At 39.3% G+C, this 14,477-nt stretch overlaps 1 protein-coding gene across 11 annotated transcripts in view; it reads right to left on the bottom strand.

Moving 5' to 3' along the window:
• LYST (lysosomal trafficking regulator) overlaps nucleotides 1–14,477 on the bottom strand; it is a 252,313-nt gene that overhangs the window by 47,468 nt on the left and 190,368 nt on the right. For 10 of the 11 annotated variants that reach the window (XR_007460678.1, XM_049644953.1, XM_049644958.1 and 7 more), the window contains 7 exons: nucleotides 13,709–13,785; nucleotides 13,375–13,563; nucleotides 10,545–10,690; nucleotides 10,360–10,459; nucleotides 9,093–9,154; nucleotides 7,134–7,189; nucleotides 2,884–3,036 (listed from right to left, as the gene is read on the bottom strand). Coding sequence is in view for 10 of the 11 variants with exons in the window: in XM_049644953.1 (XP_049500910.1) it covers nucleotides 2,884–3,036; nucleotides 7,134–7,189; nucleotides 9,093–9,154; nucleotides 10,360–10,459; nucleotides 10,545–10,690; nucleotides 13,375–13,563; nucleotides 13,709–13,785 (783 nt within the window). In the remaining variant the exon portion in view is untranslated. The remainder of the gene's footprint in view (nucleotides 1–2,883; nucleotides 3,037–7,133; nucleotides 7,190–9,092; nucleotides 9,155–10,359; nucleotides 10,460–10,544; nucleotides 10,691–13,374; nucleotides 13,564–13,708; nucleotides 13,786–14,477) is intronic. The other variant, XM_049644960.1, reaches the window with a different exon arrangement.

Below are 14,477 nucleotides of genomic sequence, written 5' to 3'. Positions count from 1 at the left end.
AAATCAATAAACGATGAAGAAGAACCTTCATCTAAATAAATGCAACATGATATCATAGAAAGGGAACGGTCTTCCTTTTCTTTTTTTAATGTTTATTTATTTTTGAAAGGGGGGGCGGAGAGAGAGGGTCAGAGAGAGGGAGACACAGAATCCAAAGCAGGCTCCGGGTTCTGAGCCGGCTCAGAGCACAGAGCCTGATGCGGGGCAAACCCACAAACTATGAGATCATGACCTGGGCTGAAGTCAGACGCTTAACCAACTGAGCCACCCAGGTGCCCCAAAGAGCATGGTCTTCTTAATTAGACAGACGTGGCCCGATTCCTAGCCTAAAACCTTTGTGCTACAGTTACCACATCTATAATATGGGAATGATAATATTTATTTCATGAGAACGAAATAAAACATCCTATGTGAAACAACATATTTGATTTTCACTACTGATTGAAAACTAATATATAAACTTTTTTCTTTTTTTTAGAAATTCACAAAACTTGTCACAGAAAAAGGTAATCTGATTTTTTTCTAAGGCAATTAAATGATGATTGGTAATAAATGGAAAAAAAAATAGACAATCCAGGCCTTTACTAAAAACAAATTTGAAATATCCATCTTAAATGTGTATATGCTTCAGGCATAGGAATGAGAGCCACAGATGTGGCTAACCAGAGACAGGACCGAAAGTTAACGAGGAGAACGAGAAAATGTAGCTACGGTCTGGGACAGGCAAGACTGCAGCGTGTTGAAGAATCTACACCTCGAATCTCTTTCACAACAATGTGAATGTACTGAACACTTCGAATGGTTAACATGGTCATTTTATTTTACATATTTTTTTTATCACAATTAAAAAAAAAGAAAAAAAGAATAGGCTCAAGGGAAGACAAACAAAACCACAAAACCTGTGGTTTAAATCCGAAGGCTGCCAACTTCTAAAGCTAAGGTTGATAGAAGGGAATTTAGGACAGATTGCAAACCAAACTCTGCAAGAAAAGGGAAGCATTCATTCATACGGCAAATATTTATCAAGCACCTACATAGCACTGTATTCAAGCTGCTGCAGTCACAACACTTAACAAAGCACTTACATTTTTTTGGAGACAATGTTGGATGTTATTAAGTCCAACAGAGAAAAACAGAGCAAAGAAAAGGAGACTTGGGGGTAAGAGTGACAGAGGGGTTGCTATTTTATTAAGAGAGCAGTCAGAGAAGGTCTCTTTGATAAGGAGACATTTGATCATGGAACCTGAAAAAGCAAGCAACTGAATCATGTGGATTTCAAAAAGGAAAAACATTCCAGGGACCAGTAAGTGCAAAGGCCCTGAGGCATCAGTGTGCCTGGTCAAGGAAAATAAAGTTATTGTGGATAGAATAATAGAAAAGGTGAGTTAGATAACAAGACACCAGATTACTCCGCGCCTCATTCAGCTATTACAAGGACCTTGGCATTAACCAAGTGGCACAGGAAGTGATCAGAGGGTTTTGACAGGAGGATGGCATGAGCCCACATACCTTAGCCATTGTGCTGAGAATAGCTTGAAAGAAGGGGGAGTGTGGAAGCAGGGAGGACAGTTAGAGGCCACGGTAATGATTTAGGCAAAAGATGATGGCGGCTTAGACCAGGATGGTAGGCAGCTGTGTTAAGTGGTCAGATTCTGGATGGATTTTGAGGGAAGAGTCAGCAGGACTGATAGAGTAGGTACGGGGCATGAAAGAATGAGAGGAGTCTAGGATAATCCAAAAAGTTTGGGCCTGGGCAATCAGAAAGATTAGAGTTGTCATCGATTGAAATGAGGAAAACTGCAGAGAGATTTTGGGGCACGGAGATTAGAAGTTCGGTTTTGTATACGTTTAACTTGGGTGTGTTCAGGGTGGTATGGCCGTAGACTGTATATGTTAAATTTGAGATGCCAGTTTGACCTCTAGACGGAGATACCAAGTACAGAGCATTCCTGGGAGACGTTCAGGTAGTGATACAAATTTGAAAGTTGTTACAATACAGGTAGGATTTAAAGTCACAAGAGCGGATGGGAAGAGGTCTGTGGCACCAGCCCTGAGACCCTCGGAGAAGCATCAGCAAAGAAGACTGAGAAAGAATGACCTTGAGCCAGAAGAAGAGCTGAGGGAAAGTTATGGCCCAGAAACCTAGTGGGGAGGGTTATTTTTTTTTTTTAAGAGAGAGAAAACAATCATCGGTGTGAAATGCTTGGTCAAGGTCTGTGCTGACAGCTGGGAGCCAGGAGCCTGCCTTGGATTCTGGGTCTCCTTCTCTCTGCCCTTCCCCCCGTTTGTGCGCGCGCGCGCGCTCTCTCTCTCTCTCAAAAATAAATATTGAAATAAAATTTTTAAAAAATGCTCCTGATAGATCAAGTAAAATGCGGACTAAGAAATACGACCGTAGGGTATAGTGACATGGAGGTTACTAGTAACCCCGACCAGAGAAGTTATAGGTGAGGTAGTGAGAAGAAAATCTGACTGGAGCATTTCAAAAGAGAAGTGGAAGCAACGAGTCCACAAGACTTTTTCCAAAAGCTTTTCTAAGTGGCAGCAGAAAGGATGTGGGGGTTCAGAAAGGGTTTGGAAACAACAGAACCTACTCTCAAGTTTAAATTACTCTTCTCAGGTCATTACGCATTCATTTACTTTTTACAGACAGTCACTTTGGAGAATCTGAATTTAATACAGTTTTGAAGGACAAAAATAATTCTAATATAGTCAAGGGATCGCTGTCATTGGGACTAAGAAATAAGGCAATTTTCATTTGCTGTTAGAAACAGGGAATCAAAGTTTAAATAAATCAAACCTTCGTAAAATCAGTATGAGTCCAGTTACACCGGCCCCATGATAATTTCAAAACCATGTATCTGTTCATAAAGCTGAATTTACCTTGGTGTTATCGAATGCTAACAGGAGTGTCCTGCCATTTGTTAAAAAGATTTCTACAGCATTGTCTCTCAACTGCCACCAACGCTTGTGAACTTCTTTAATTTCTTCATATGTCCAGGAAAATGATGCTGGTTCCAACTCTCCCTGAAGGCTCTGAGACAAAGGAAGGAAATGAAACTGTTTGCTTTACATGAAATATAAATGATCACTGCAATTTTAGATTTTTAAAAATCTGAAAATAAAAATGTCTTCCTTTTGTGGCAAAACGGCAGATAAGATTCCCTGAGCCACCCCCGACCCCTCCCTCCCCAACCACGAAACACTTCAGAATACTGGATAAACGTTAAGGAATTAAAGAAATACGGGCTTTATTTTGTAGGGCAGTTTTAGGTTTGCAGAAAACTGAGCAGAGAGTGTAGAGAGCCCCCATGTATTCCTGGCCCAAACTCAGAATTTCCCTGTGATTAACATCTCCCATTAGTGTGATTAGCCTGGTGCCTTTGTAATAACTACAGAGCCAATAGTGAATACGTTATTCTTAACCGAAGTCCACAGTCTGCATTAGGGTTCAGTCTTGGTGTTATGGTCCCATGGGTTTTGACTAATGTTTACTGAGATGCGTCCACCCTTACAGGATCATACAGAGTTCCCTTGTGCCCCCCCTACTCACCTGCCCCTCCCCCTCAGGCTCCTGGCAGTCACTGATCTTTTTACCATCTCATAGCTTTCCCTTCGCAGAATGTCACGTGGTTAGAATCACACAACATGTAATCTTTTCAGACAGACTTCTTTTAAAGCTGAGCTTGCGGGACGTAAGGGAAAGTGAAATCCCCAGGAGCCAAAAATAACAAGAAATTTGAAAAACAGCGGTGAGGTAGAAGGGATACTGGGGTAGGCTGGCTGTGCGTCCACATGCACACGCACGTATGCACACACCCCAGCTTTAGAAACTTAGTGACTTAGGTTAACATCCACTTGAAGAAAGCAGATGAGGCCTTGGAGTTCTCTGGATCAGAGTATGGAAGTGTACGTACGTCAGAAATCTAAAACCATTAAGGGACATTTTCCTGATGACAGACAAACACACGTGTCCATCAGTAAAGAGGAATAAGCAGGAGCCTGTCTCTTCTGGCCCGGGGACTGGGTGAAGAATAGAAAACAAGCCTCTCCCTGAAAATTCACATGTGGGTCTGCCCTCCCTCACATGGGTCTGGGTTAAAATGAACCTATGGGCATGGCCTGGGAGCTCCCCAGCGATGACACATAGTCCCCATGCCTCTGAACCTTCCCGGAAAGGCAAAGCACTCTCCTGCAAATTCAGCCCCATTGACTAAGCTCACAGATCAGCACGCACCAAGTAGCTATGTTCCTCTCCTGTGTGGTCAGCAGAAGGAAGGAAAAGATAAGTGGCCACCAGAAGGCTGGATCTCCCTGACAGCATTGATCCTAGCCTCCCTCAACAGATCTCTACATTTTAGAATGAGGGGTTAGGGGCCATAGGTCCCAGACTTTTTTTTTTTTTTAATGTTTATTTATTTTTGAGAGAGAAAGACAGAATGTGAGTGGGGGAGGGGCAGAGAGACAGGGAGAAACAGAATCCGAAGCAGGCTCCAGGCTCTGAGCTGTCAGCACAGAGCCGACGTGGGAATGGAACTCACGAACTGTGAGATCATGACCTGAGCTGAAGTCAGCCACCCAACCAACTGAGCCACCTAGGCACCTCCATAGGTCCCATATTTTTTTACCATCACCGGGCCCTTCTCAAAGTACAAAATGAAGAAAACTTTTAAAACAATTTGTCTAAATCTTTTGCAAATTGCAGTTGAATATGTGAATTATGTTACTCAATGCTTTTAATAGAAAAATCATGGTAAAAGCTCCTACGAAAGTTTAAAACTAGTTAGGATTTATCACATCAAATTAACCTGCATCCGAGGTTGGTTTGTTTTCATCAATTTTCCCTTTTGGAAAACTGCATTGACTTTCTCTGTTGTGTTGGAACAGGGGCTCAGAGCGAAATTTAGAAAGCAATTGCAATGACTACCTTATCCCAGGCTCTTCATCCTTCTAAAATCTTATTTGAAATTTTTAAAATTTGAATTGCTCTGTTGTATGTGTGCTACACTATTGTGCTAGATCCCAACTGACTTTTAGAAGTAGGGGTAGTAGATAATTACAAATGAAATTAAACTCTTTAATGAAAATGTAATATTCTCATATATAAAACTGAATTCCTTCTTATTGTGCTTCCATATCCGTTCATTCATTCAGTTCAGCACATGTTAATTAAGAGTCTACGAGCAAGGTGTTCTGCTAAATGCTCTGCATGAAATACATCTGTGTAAGATGAAAAGGGGGCACAAGATACTTGTACAAACATTTAAAAGGCAAGACAGCAGGGGCGCCTGGGTGGCTCAGTCGGTTAAGTGTCCGACTTTGGCTCAGGTCATGATCTCAATGTTCTTGAGTTTGAGCCCTTTGTCGAGCTCTGTGCGGACAGCTCAGAGCCTGGAGCCTGCTTGGGATTCTGTGTCTCCCTCTCTCTCTGCCCCTCCCCTGCCTGTGCTCTTTCTCTGTCTCAAAAATGAATACACATTAAAAATATACATTAAAAAAATAAAATGCAAGACAGCAAATGTCACATAGAAAGTAGAAACAAATATTATAAAAGCAGAGGAAAGAAGGATCTTTCAAACTGTTAAAAAACAAGAGTATTTTTAGGAGAGTTTTAAAAGGGGGAAATGTCATCTTTTGGATCCAGAAAAGTGTTGGCTCGTGTATCAACTATTAAGTTCCCTGGTTGCTAAAAAGAGACATCTTGAAAAATAATGTGACCATACTTTTACTAGCTGGGATAAATGCTGTGGCAATTGCTACATAAATCACACTAAAGAATGCCTACTCAATTTTGGGGGCTATATTAAATATTTTCATGACTTTTTTCATATTATTTATTTTACAGCAAAATGTTATGTTTTAGCTCATTATTTTTTGAAATAAAATATGTATTCACTATTAAACCACATGTATTCTTATTTAGTATATCTTTAGGAATTCCTGGTCTTAGAAATTTTCTGAAACAAAAAGCCTATTTCTCTTACTACGGGGATCTCTAAACAATATTTTAATGGTCTACAAACTGATTCAGATGGATAAAAATATGTGAATATATATATATATATATATATATATATATATATATATATACAAAATATGTGAGCTAAGAGTCATTTCTGTAATTTTCTGATTTATATCAGTACTTCCAGTAGAATAAAAATTATGATACCAAGACATGTGACTATCAGGATTAGTTAAGTTATTCAATTATACAACATTTTCCTTTCTTTGTGAAGGTAAATATATTTGATAGTGAATTGGGAGTGGCAGGGAGTAGTTTTTTGTTGCTACTGAGAACAGTGATAGAAGGAATAAATTAAATAAATTAATTAAAATAACAGGAGCACTTTATTGTTTTCATTTTCATTTTATTTTTTAAAATAGTTTTTAAAGTTTTTCTTTTAATTCCAGTTCATTGCCATACCATGTTATAATTAGTTCCAGGTGTACAATATACTAATTCAACTGTTCCCTACAGCCCCTGTGCCCATCTCAAGTGCCCTCCTTAATCCCCATCCCCTATTTCCCCCATTGCCCACCCCCCCACCTCCCCTCTGGTACCATCAGTTTGTTCTCCATAGTTAAGAGTCTGTTTCTTGGTTTGTCTCTCTCTCTCTCTCTTTTTCCCCTTTGCTCGCTGTTTTAATAGGAGCACATTAGAATCTAAATCATAATACTAACTGCTATGAGGTCAGACTGTAAGCCAGAGGAGATGGTATGGTCTTTTTAAAAATATCTTTAAAAGAAAAAGTTTGGAATTAAGACCAATCTGCACACCAGAGTGACAATATATGAACTCTCCTAGTTCTTTTTTTTTTTTTTTAATTTTTTTAACGTTTATTTATTTTTGAGACAGAGAGAGACAGAGCATGAACGGGGGAGGGTCAGAGAGAGAGAGACACAGAATCTGAAACAGGCTCCAGGCTCTGAGCCGTCAGCACAGAGCCTGACGCGGGGCTCGAACTCACGGACCACGAGATCATGACCTGAGCCGAAGTCGGACGCTTAACCGACCGAGCCACCCAGGCGCCCCTGAACTCTCCTAGTTCTACCTGTTTGCCAGTTATAATGAATTTATACATTTTGGGAATTTGTCTAGGTTTATATAGGTGCAAACTTAAGCCTCTACTCACCGAACTTTCAACTGTATCAGAAGCATTATCTTCCACAAAATACATTCCACATTTACCTATAGAAGTAATGGGATATGAGTTTAAAACTATATGTGCACTATTATCATTTTTGATTACAAATATGACCTCTGGAGTCAATTGGCCTGAATTAAAATCCCAACACCCAGAAACAGTTCCTGTTGCTCAATAAATATATATTTTTTAATGTTTATTTTTGAGAGAGAGAGAGAGAGAGACAGAGCATGAGCATGGGAGGGGCAGAGAGAGAGGGAGATACAGAATCTGAAGCAGGCTCCAGGCTCTGCGCTGTCAGCACACAGAGCCTGATGCGGGGCTCAAACTCATGAACTGGGAGATCATGATCTGAGCTGAAGTCAGATGCTTAACTGACTGAGCCACCCAGGCGCCCCTCAATAAATATTTTTTAATGGTATCCATGAGATTTTGGGCAAGTTGTTTAACTTCTTTGTGTCTTTACTTAATAAAAAAAAGGGGGTGTGGGGTGCTTGGGTGGCTCAGTTAAGCGTCTGACTCTTGATTTCGGCTCAGGACATGATCTCATGGTGGGGAGATCAAGCCCCATGTCAGGTTCTGTGCTGATGGTGTGGAGCCTGCTTGGGATTCTTTTTCTCCCTCTTGCTCTGGACCTTTCCTGCCCGCACTCACGCACACACGTATGTTCTCTCTCTCAAATCAAAACAAAACAAAAACCCCTAAAATAATTTTTTAAAAGAGGGGTGGAGGAAGCGGACTTTATTTCACAGGGTTAATGTGGGAATTAAATTAGAATGTATGTAAAATGCTTATGACGGTGTTTGGCACTCAGTGTTAAAAAAAATGTTGGCCATTTATTATTGGTACTCTTCTTATATGACTAATACATTAATTTTATTTTCTCACACATTAACTGAAGTCAACTTGTAAACAAATTTTCTAGTCTAAGAGGAAGACTTAATTTTTATTTAAACACTCAATAGGGCAGAATAGACCTTAGAAGACAGCCCCCAGTTTTCTCTGCTTTATAGGCTGGCTGTGTTAGCACATGTCCCTACACCACGTATCCAAATGGTGGGAATTTCTCTGGGGCTCCGCCCTGTGTGCCGGTCACCCGTGAGCACTGAGCACTGTTGGCTCAGAGAAGGGAATCACCTTCATCCTTGTGACCACAGTGCTTAGTCCTGGCCAGCCTGAAGCTCTGCATGTTGAGCCTTGGAGACTGTAGCTTCAGTCTACGACTCTCAAATTGGAGGGTACGTCAGAATTGCTGGAGGGCTCATGAAATGCAGATTTCTGGGGGTGCCAGAGAGTTTCTGACTCGATAGGCGTGGGCCGGGGCCCAAGAATGAGCATTTCTAAGAAGTTCCCATGTGATGCTGATGTTCTTGACCTGGAGACCAGGCTTTAAGAAAACAACTGGCCTGTAGTATACAAATTAGTTCTTTAAGGGAACAGAGATCTAGTGGTACAACTTTATTCCTTCATATCTTGACGAAAAGATTTCTCACTGAATGTAATTATACAGATATCCAAGGATTGACAACCTTGGCCTTTCTCTCAGAAGCACAATAGGGAGTATAAATTATGAACTATCTCAAGGTGGATATATTTCTTATGCACAGGTGTATCTTTTAAAACAGTAGGCATGTGAGTATATCGATAATGCCTCACTTTAAAAATCAAAATTGATATATAATAAAAGGAATGTTTAAATACAAAAATGTGTACTTATGAAAAAAGTCAACTTTATAAAAATTAAAAGGCTATTCATGTGCTTTTTAGAAAATAAGATTGCCACTTCCTGACATTTGTAAGTCATATAATGTTAAGGAAAAATTACCGATGTGATGTTAGAGAGAGTTTATTTGATCCAATGGCATTCTACCAAACAATGCTTCAAATTGTCTAAGAATAAAATAAGGCAGGGTGAATATGTGTAAAACTCTTCAAAATGTGACTTACCTAGTAACAGCTCACCAGCTGTCTCTCTAGACGGTGCAACGCTGATACATCTTCGATTCACTCTGTCAAAACATATATAAAATTACTATGATTAAATGTTTTGACCAATTTTAGAAAGTATATAGTATAAGCTTTATTTATCTAGTTAAAGATTTCAGCTCAGCACACTAGAGTTTCAAAAGCATGAGACGTCTTGCCTAAACCCACGTGAAAATATTATCTTGTATTTTAACATTCTGGTAGAGGAGAAAATGAAATTTTTAGAGAAGGCTCAGAATTCCTGTGCCATGTATACAGGATACAGGCATTCAGTTTTTTAGGAGAAACTTTAATATTTTGTATTTTCTAGTAATTATGCAAACACTGGGTCATGCCTCTGGTATTTCAAACACATGAAAGCATTCTAGTATTCTAGGAAAAACGGGATTTAGACTCAGAAAAGTTCTTCTCCTCTTTAGACAAGGAAGTCACCTCCTTCGAATCTCAGGTTTCCATCTAATAAACAAACGGGCAGGGCAATTATCATTAGTGTCATAATGATAACCTGTCGTTAACATACAAGGACCCATTTAATACTCAACAATACTCCGGTACTTTGGGCGTTATTCCCTTCCTCATGTAACAGATACGGACATGGACACAGGAAGGCTAAGTAACTTGCCCAAGATCAGACATCTAGTAAGACAAGGAACTAAAATTTGGACCTTCAGTCACCGTTAGATGGCATCATGCGGAAACCATACCCATTTCACAGAGACCTTAGGACCAGTCAACTGCCAAGATACACACGTGCAGACAAGGGCCAGAGCACGGTGACTGAAGCCCAGTGAGTCCTCGCCATCGAGGATGTCTTTTCCTTTTGGATTTTAGCCATTCGACTGTGTCCTCTCTTGAGCCATATTTAGGGCCTTTCCTAAAACCCCAGCAATTATCTAAAACAAATATTACACAAACACTACAATAAACTATTTAAAAAAAATTTTTTTAATGTTTTATTTATTTTTGAGAGAGAGAGAGAAAGAGAGACAGAGCGTGAGCAGGGGAGGGGCAGAGAGAGAGGGAGACACAGAATCCGAAGCAGGCTCCAGGCTCTGAGCTGTCAGCACAGAGCCCAATGTGGGGCTCGAACCCATGAACCGTGAGACCATGACCTGAGCTGAAATCAGAGCTTAACTGACTGAGCCACCCAGGCGCCCCTACAATAAACTATTAAAGTCTTTCTGACTCCTTCAACCAAAGAGAGAACATCTTATGGATTCACACTTACCTTATAGACTCACTTGCAGCTTTGTCTTTTACGGTCGAGGAGAAAGAAGAGTGAGTTTTATCTTCAAACAGGAAAGAGAGTGGTGGTTTGACCACATCTGCTAAGGAAAAAAGTAGGTATTATCTTTATCTGATAACTACAGTTATCTGCTACATTTGGATGCTGAGTCAAGAAGTCATTATTACCTTCTGATTTCTGTCTATCCCGAAGGAGATACTTATTTGGAATAGTTAAGTAACATCTCTGTAAACGTCTCCTCTCTCGATTTGGTCCTTCTGTTGGATCCAGTTGCCAGGAAGTTGGATAGTACAGGGGATCATACCAGGCCACTCTGCCAGGGGAAATAAAAGAATGTTTTAAGTGTTTTAATCTATAGTACGTGGAGCTGTAAATAAAATCATTACAGAAATTAAATAATCAAAAGTGATCTATTCAGTTAAAACCCTCAGCTGCTCACGTAATTAGACTAGGAAGTGCATAAACATAGACACTAGAATAAGATAGAAAGCATAGACAATAGAATCATATAAAAAGTAAATGTCTTTCTGCTCCTGAACCCCGGCCTCCTGGTCCCCACCTGGAGGCACACTCTGCCTCTAGTTTCTTGTTCCTCATAAATTTTTAAAAAGATATATCATGACTACTCTGCTTTAGCAACATGCATGCTTTAGCAGTACATTGGACTTAATATGGCTAGATAAAGAAAAAAATCCATTTCCAAGTTAAGTTTCTATATTTCCCATTTTGCCTACTATCTAACAAATAAATTGGTTCATTTTTGTAGTACAAGCCATATTTCTTAAGATGTTTAAAAAAAGTTAATATTTTATTTTAATTTTTAATAAAAAATGCTTAATTATTTTGAGAGAGAGAGTGCACTTGGGTGCATATGCGAGTGGGGGAGGGGCAGAGAGAGAGAGAGAGAGAGAGAGAGAGAGGGAATCCTAAGCAGGCTTCACACTGTCAGTGCAGACCCAATGTGGGGCGTGAGCTTGCAAACTGTGAGATCATGACCTGACCCCAAATCATGAGTTGGACACTTAACCAACTGAGCCACCCAGTCGCCCTCAAAATAAGTTAATATTTTAAATGAAAAAATAGAGAACCGTATTGAATATATTTTCAGACATAGATAAGAGAAAAAAAATTGCCCTTAATCCTACTACCCTAAACATACCACTTTCTGGTAGAAATTATTTTTTTTTCATTTTTAAAAATTGCAGTTATAATTATTACATATATACATTTCTATACCCTTTCTTCTTTCACTAGACATACTTTAATCTTCATTGTCACCATGGAAAATGGCTGACTAATGCATGGAGGGGGTGCATCATAATGTAGTTAGCAATTTTGCCATTATTATATACTTGTTTCCAGTTCATTCACTAGCATAAACAATGCAGAGATGAAAACCTTTACATTTACTGCCTTTATATATTTTGAATATTTTCCTTAGGACAGAATCACCAAAATAGGATAACTGGAGCTAGAAACAAAACGGTTACAGGATTCCTGATACATGCTGTCAAAGTGTGCAAAGCCACCGGACCTCTGACCATGGGCTACGATATACATTTCTTCCTGCTCTGGGTATTAGCACCTAAAAAACTTTATAACAGAAAAGGTAAAATATGGCTTGTACCATATTTTATGGTGATATGGTAATATTTCAAGGTTTTAAAAAATCAAATTAGTCTCTGGCCATATGGAATATTTTCCTGTTTATTAATTCTATTTGTCTTATGTAGAAAAGTGTGATCACATCTTTTGCTCAAACTTTTCAGATCTTACAATTTACTTTTAAGTTGGCATGAGTTTTTAAAACCATAAAAATATTAACTCTGTGGGGGTACCTGGATGGCTCTGTAAGTTAAACATCCGACTTCAGCTCAGGTCACGATCTCATGGCTCGTGTATTTTGAGCCCCACATCAGGCTCTGCACTAACAGTGTGGAGCATGCTTGGGATTCTCTCTCTCTCCCTCTCTCTCTGCCCCTTCTGTGCTCTCTCTCTCTTAAAATAAATAAACTTACAAAAAAGTAAAAAAAAGTTAATTCTGATTTGCTGAAAATAAATTTTCGTTTTGTTGCTGTTGTTATAGTTATTAAATACACTGGAAAAAATTAAAGCTCAAATCTATTTCTTTTTTCTTTTTTTTTTTTTAACATTTATTTATTTTTGAGAGACAGAGTGAAATAGAGCATGAGCAGGGGAGGGGGAGAGAGAGAGAAGGGGGACACAGAATCCAAAGCAGGCTCCAGGCTCTGAGCTGTCAGCACAGAGCCCGATGCAGGGCTCAAACTCACGGACCTTGAGATCATGACCTGAGCTGAAGTTGGTCATTTAACTGACTCAGCCACCCAGGTGCCCCTCAAATCTATTTGTTTCTTCTTGGTAGTTTGTTCTATTGTGTTTGAGCTTAAAAAGTTATCCATCTATCAGAGTTGATAAATGCCCCATTTTCTTCCACTTTATAAACTTAATGAATTTAATTCTTTTGCTCACCTGGAATTTTCTTTAGTGTATAATGTTTAGTCCATTTTAGCACCCCAAGTCATGCTAACCAGTTATCTTAACCAAATTTAGAGAACACGGTAATTTTCCTCTTTTCATGATCTGTGATGCATCTTCTAAGTTTTATTTATTAAAGTCTTACCTAGAAAAAGATCTATTTCCCAACTATCCCGTTTCAGTGATTTCTCTATTCTTCTGCAAAGGTTATATTTTAAAATTAAAGTCAACATATAGATTTTATTATCTGGAAGAGCTAATGCCTCACTTTCTCATTATCCCTGCCCACCCGCCCCCGCCTTGTCCCTAAGAATTAAAAAAAAAAAAAAAAAAGATTCTTACAGGATTATATATAGATTTCATTATTTCATGATGAAATAAATCACAAGAACAGAAACAGAAAATATTTCAACTAATGAAATAATGCTGTGAATCTTTATTCTGAAATGGAAATAGTGTCTGACATCACCATATAAAACAACAAAGGCCCACTCTGCTTACCTATCGTGCGTCAGCTGTTGGATAAGCTCCTGCCAGTGTCTGCTGGCACTCAGATCTACCTTGTACATGCTTCTGATATGCTGGATCACCTTTTTCCTCTCAATTCCCTGGGAGAGAGATACTGCCTGGGTGATATCTGCAGCGATCTTAGATATATCCTTTGATTTTGAATCCAGACGCTGAAAGAGACTAAATAAACAAGCAAGGCTGCTCGTAAGTGAAGCCTAAGTGGGACGTTAAAGAGCTATGGAAGCATGATACTTGAAAACTAAAAGTATGTGTGAAATCTAGTGGATTCAGAAAGGCATGACTTTTAGAACACATAAAATCCTACCTTTGTTGGTTATTGTTAACTGTTTTCTGCCAGGTGTCTTTATTCGTACCTTCTTCAGTTTCATATTTCTTTTGTTCCTAAAAGATTTGGATAATAATATGCACTATAAAACTAATTGTTTATCATTTAACACTGGCACAAAGGCCAACAAACTAATTTCATTTCATTTTATTTAATGTTTATTTATTCTTGAGAGAGCATGAGCAGGGGAGGGGCGGGGGGGGGGGGCGGGGCAGAGAGAGAGACAGGGAGACACAGAATCCGAAGTAGGCTCCAGGCTCTGTCAGCACAGAGCCTGACGCGGGGCTCGAACCCACGAACTGCGAGATTATGACCTGAGCCGAAGTCGGATGCCTAACCGACGGAGCCATCCAGGTGCCCCCCAACAAACTAATTTTAAAACCAAGTTAATAAAGGAAAAAAATAATGTCCCCAGGAGACCAGAATATTAAAATACAATAGCCACAAAAATAATTTTATAATTTCCCTTTGCTTCTACACAATCTGGGGCACAGATATTGGGGTGGGAGAATTAAATGGGCTGCCAGACCTAATGCCCCAGGTGCGTGCTTCCTTATTTGTTTCAAGGCGGATGCTTCAACTTGCTCGTCACTATAAAAATCTTTCCTTCACCGAAAGCTACCGAAAAGGGATGAGGATGACAACAGAGGATAAAACGCTCCTTGCAATAGCCTATTTATTCTCTCATAATAAAAAAACATCATTTCAATAAAGTTCATCATAAATGATATTCCACAATAAAAAAATC

Source organism: Panthera uncia, chromosome D2 (genome assembly GCF_023721935.1).
Source record: "Panthera uncia isolate 11264 chromosome D2, Puncia_PCG_1.0, whole genome shotgun sequence".
Classification (NCBI taxonomy): domain Eukaryota; kingdom Metazoa; phylum Chordata; class Mammalia; order Carnivora; family Felidae; genus Panthera; species Panthera uncia.
This window is presented reverse-complemented; position numbering and strand designations above follow the sequence as displayed.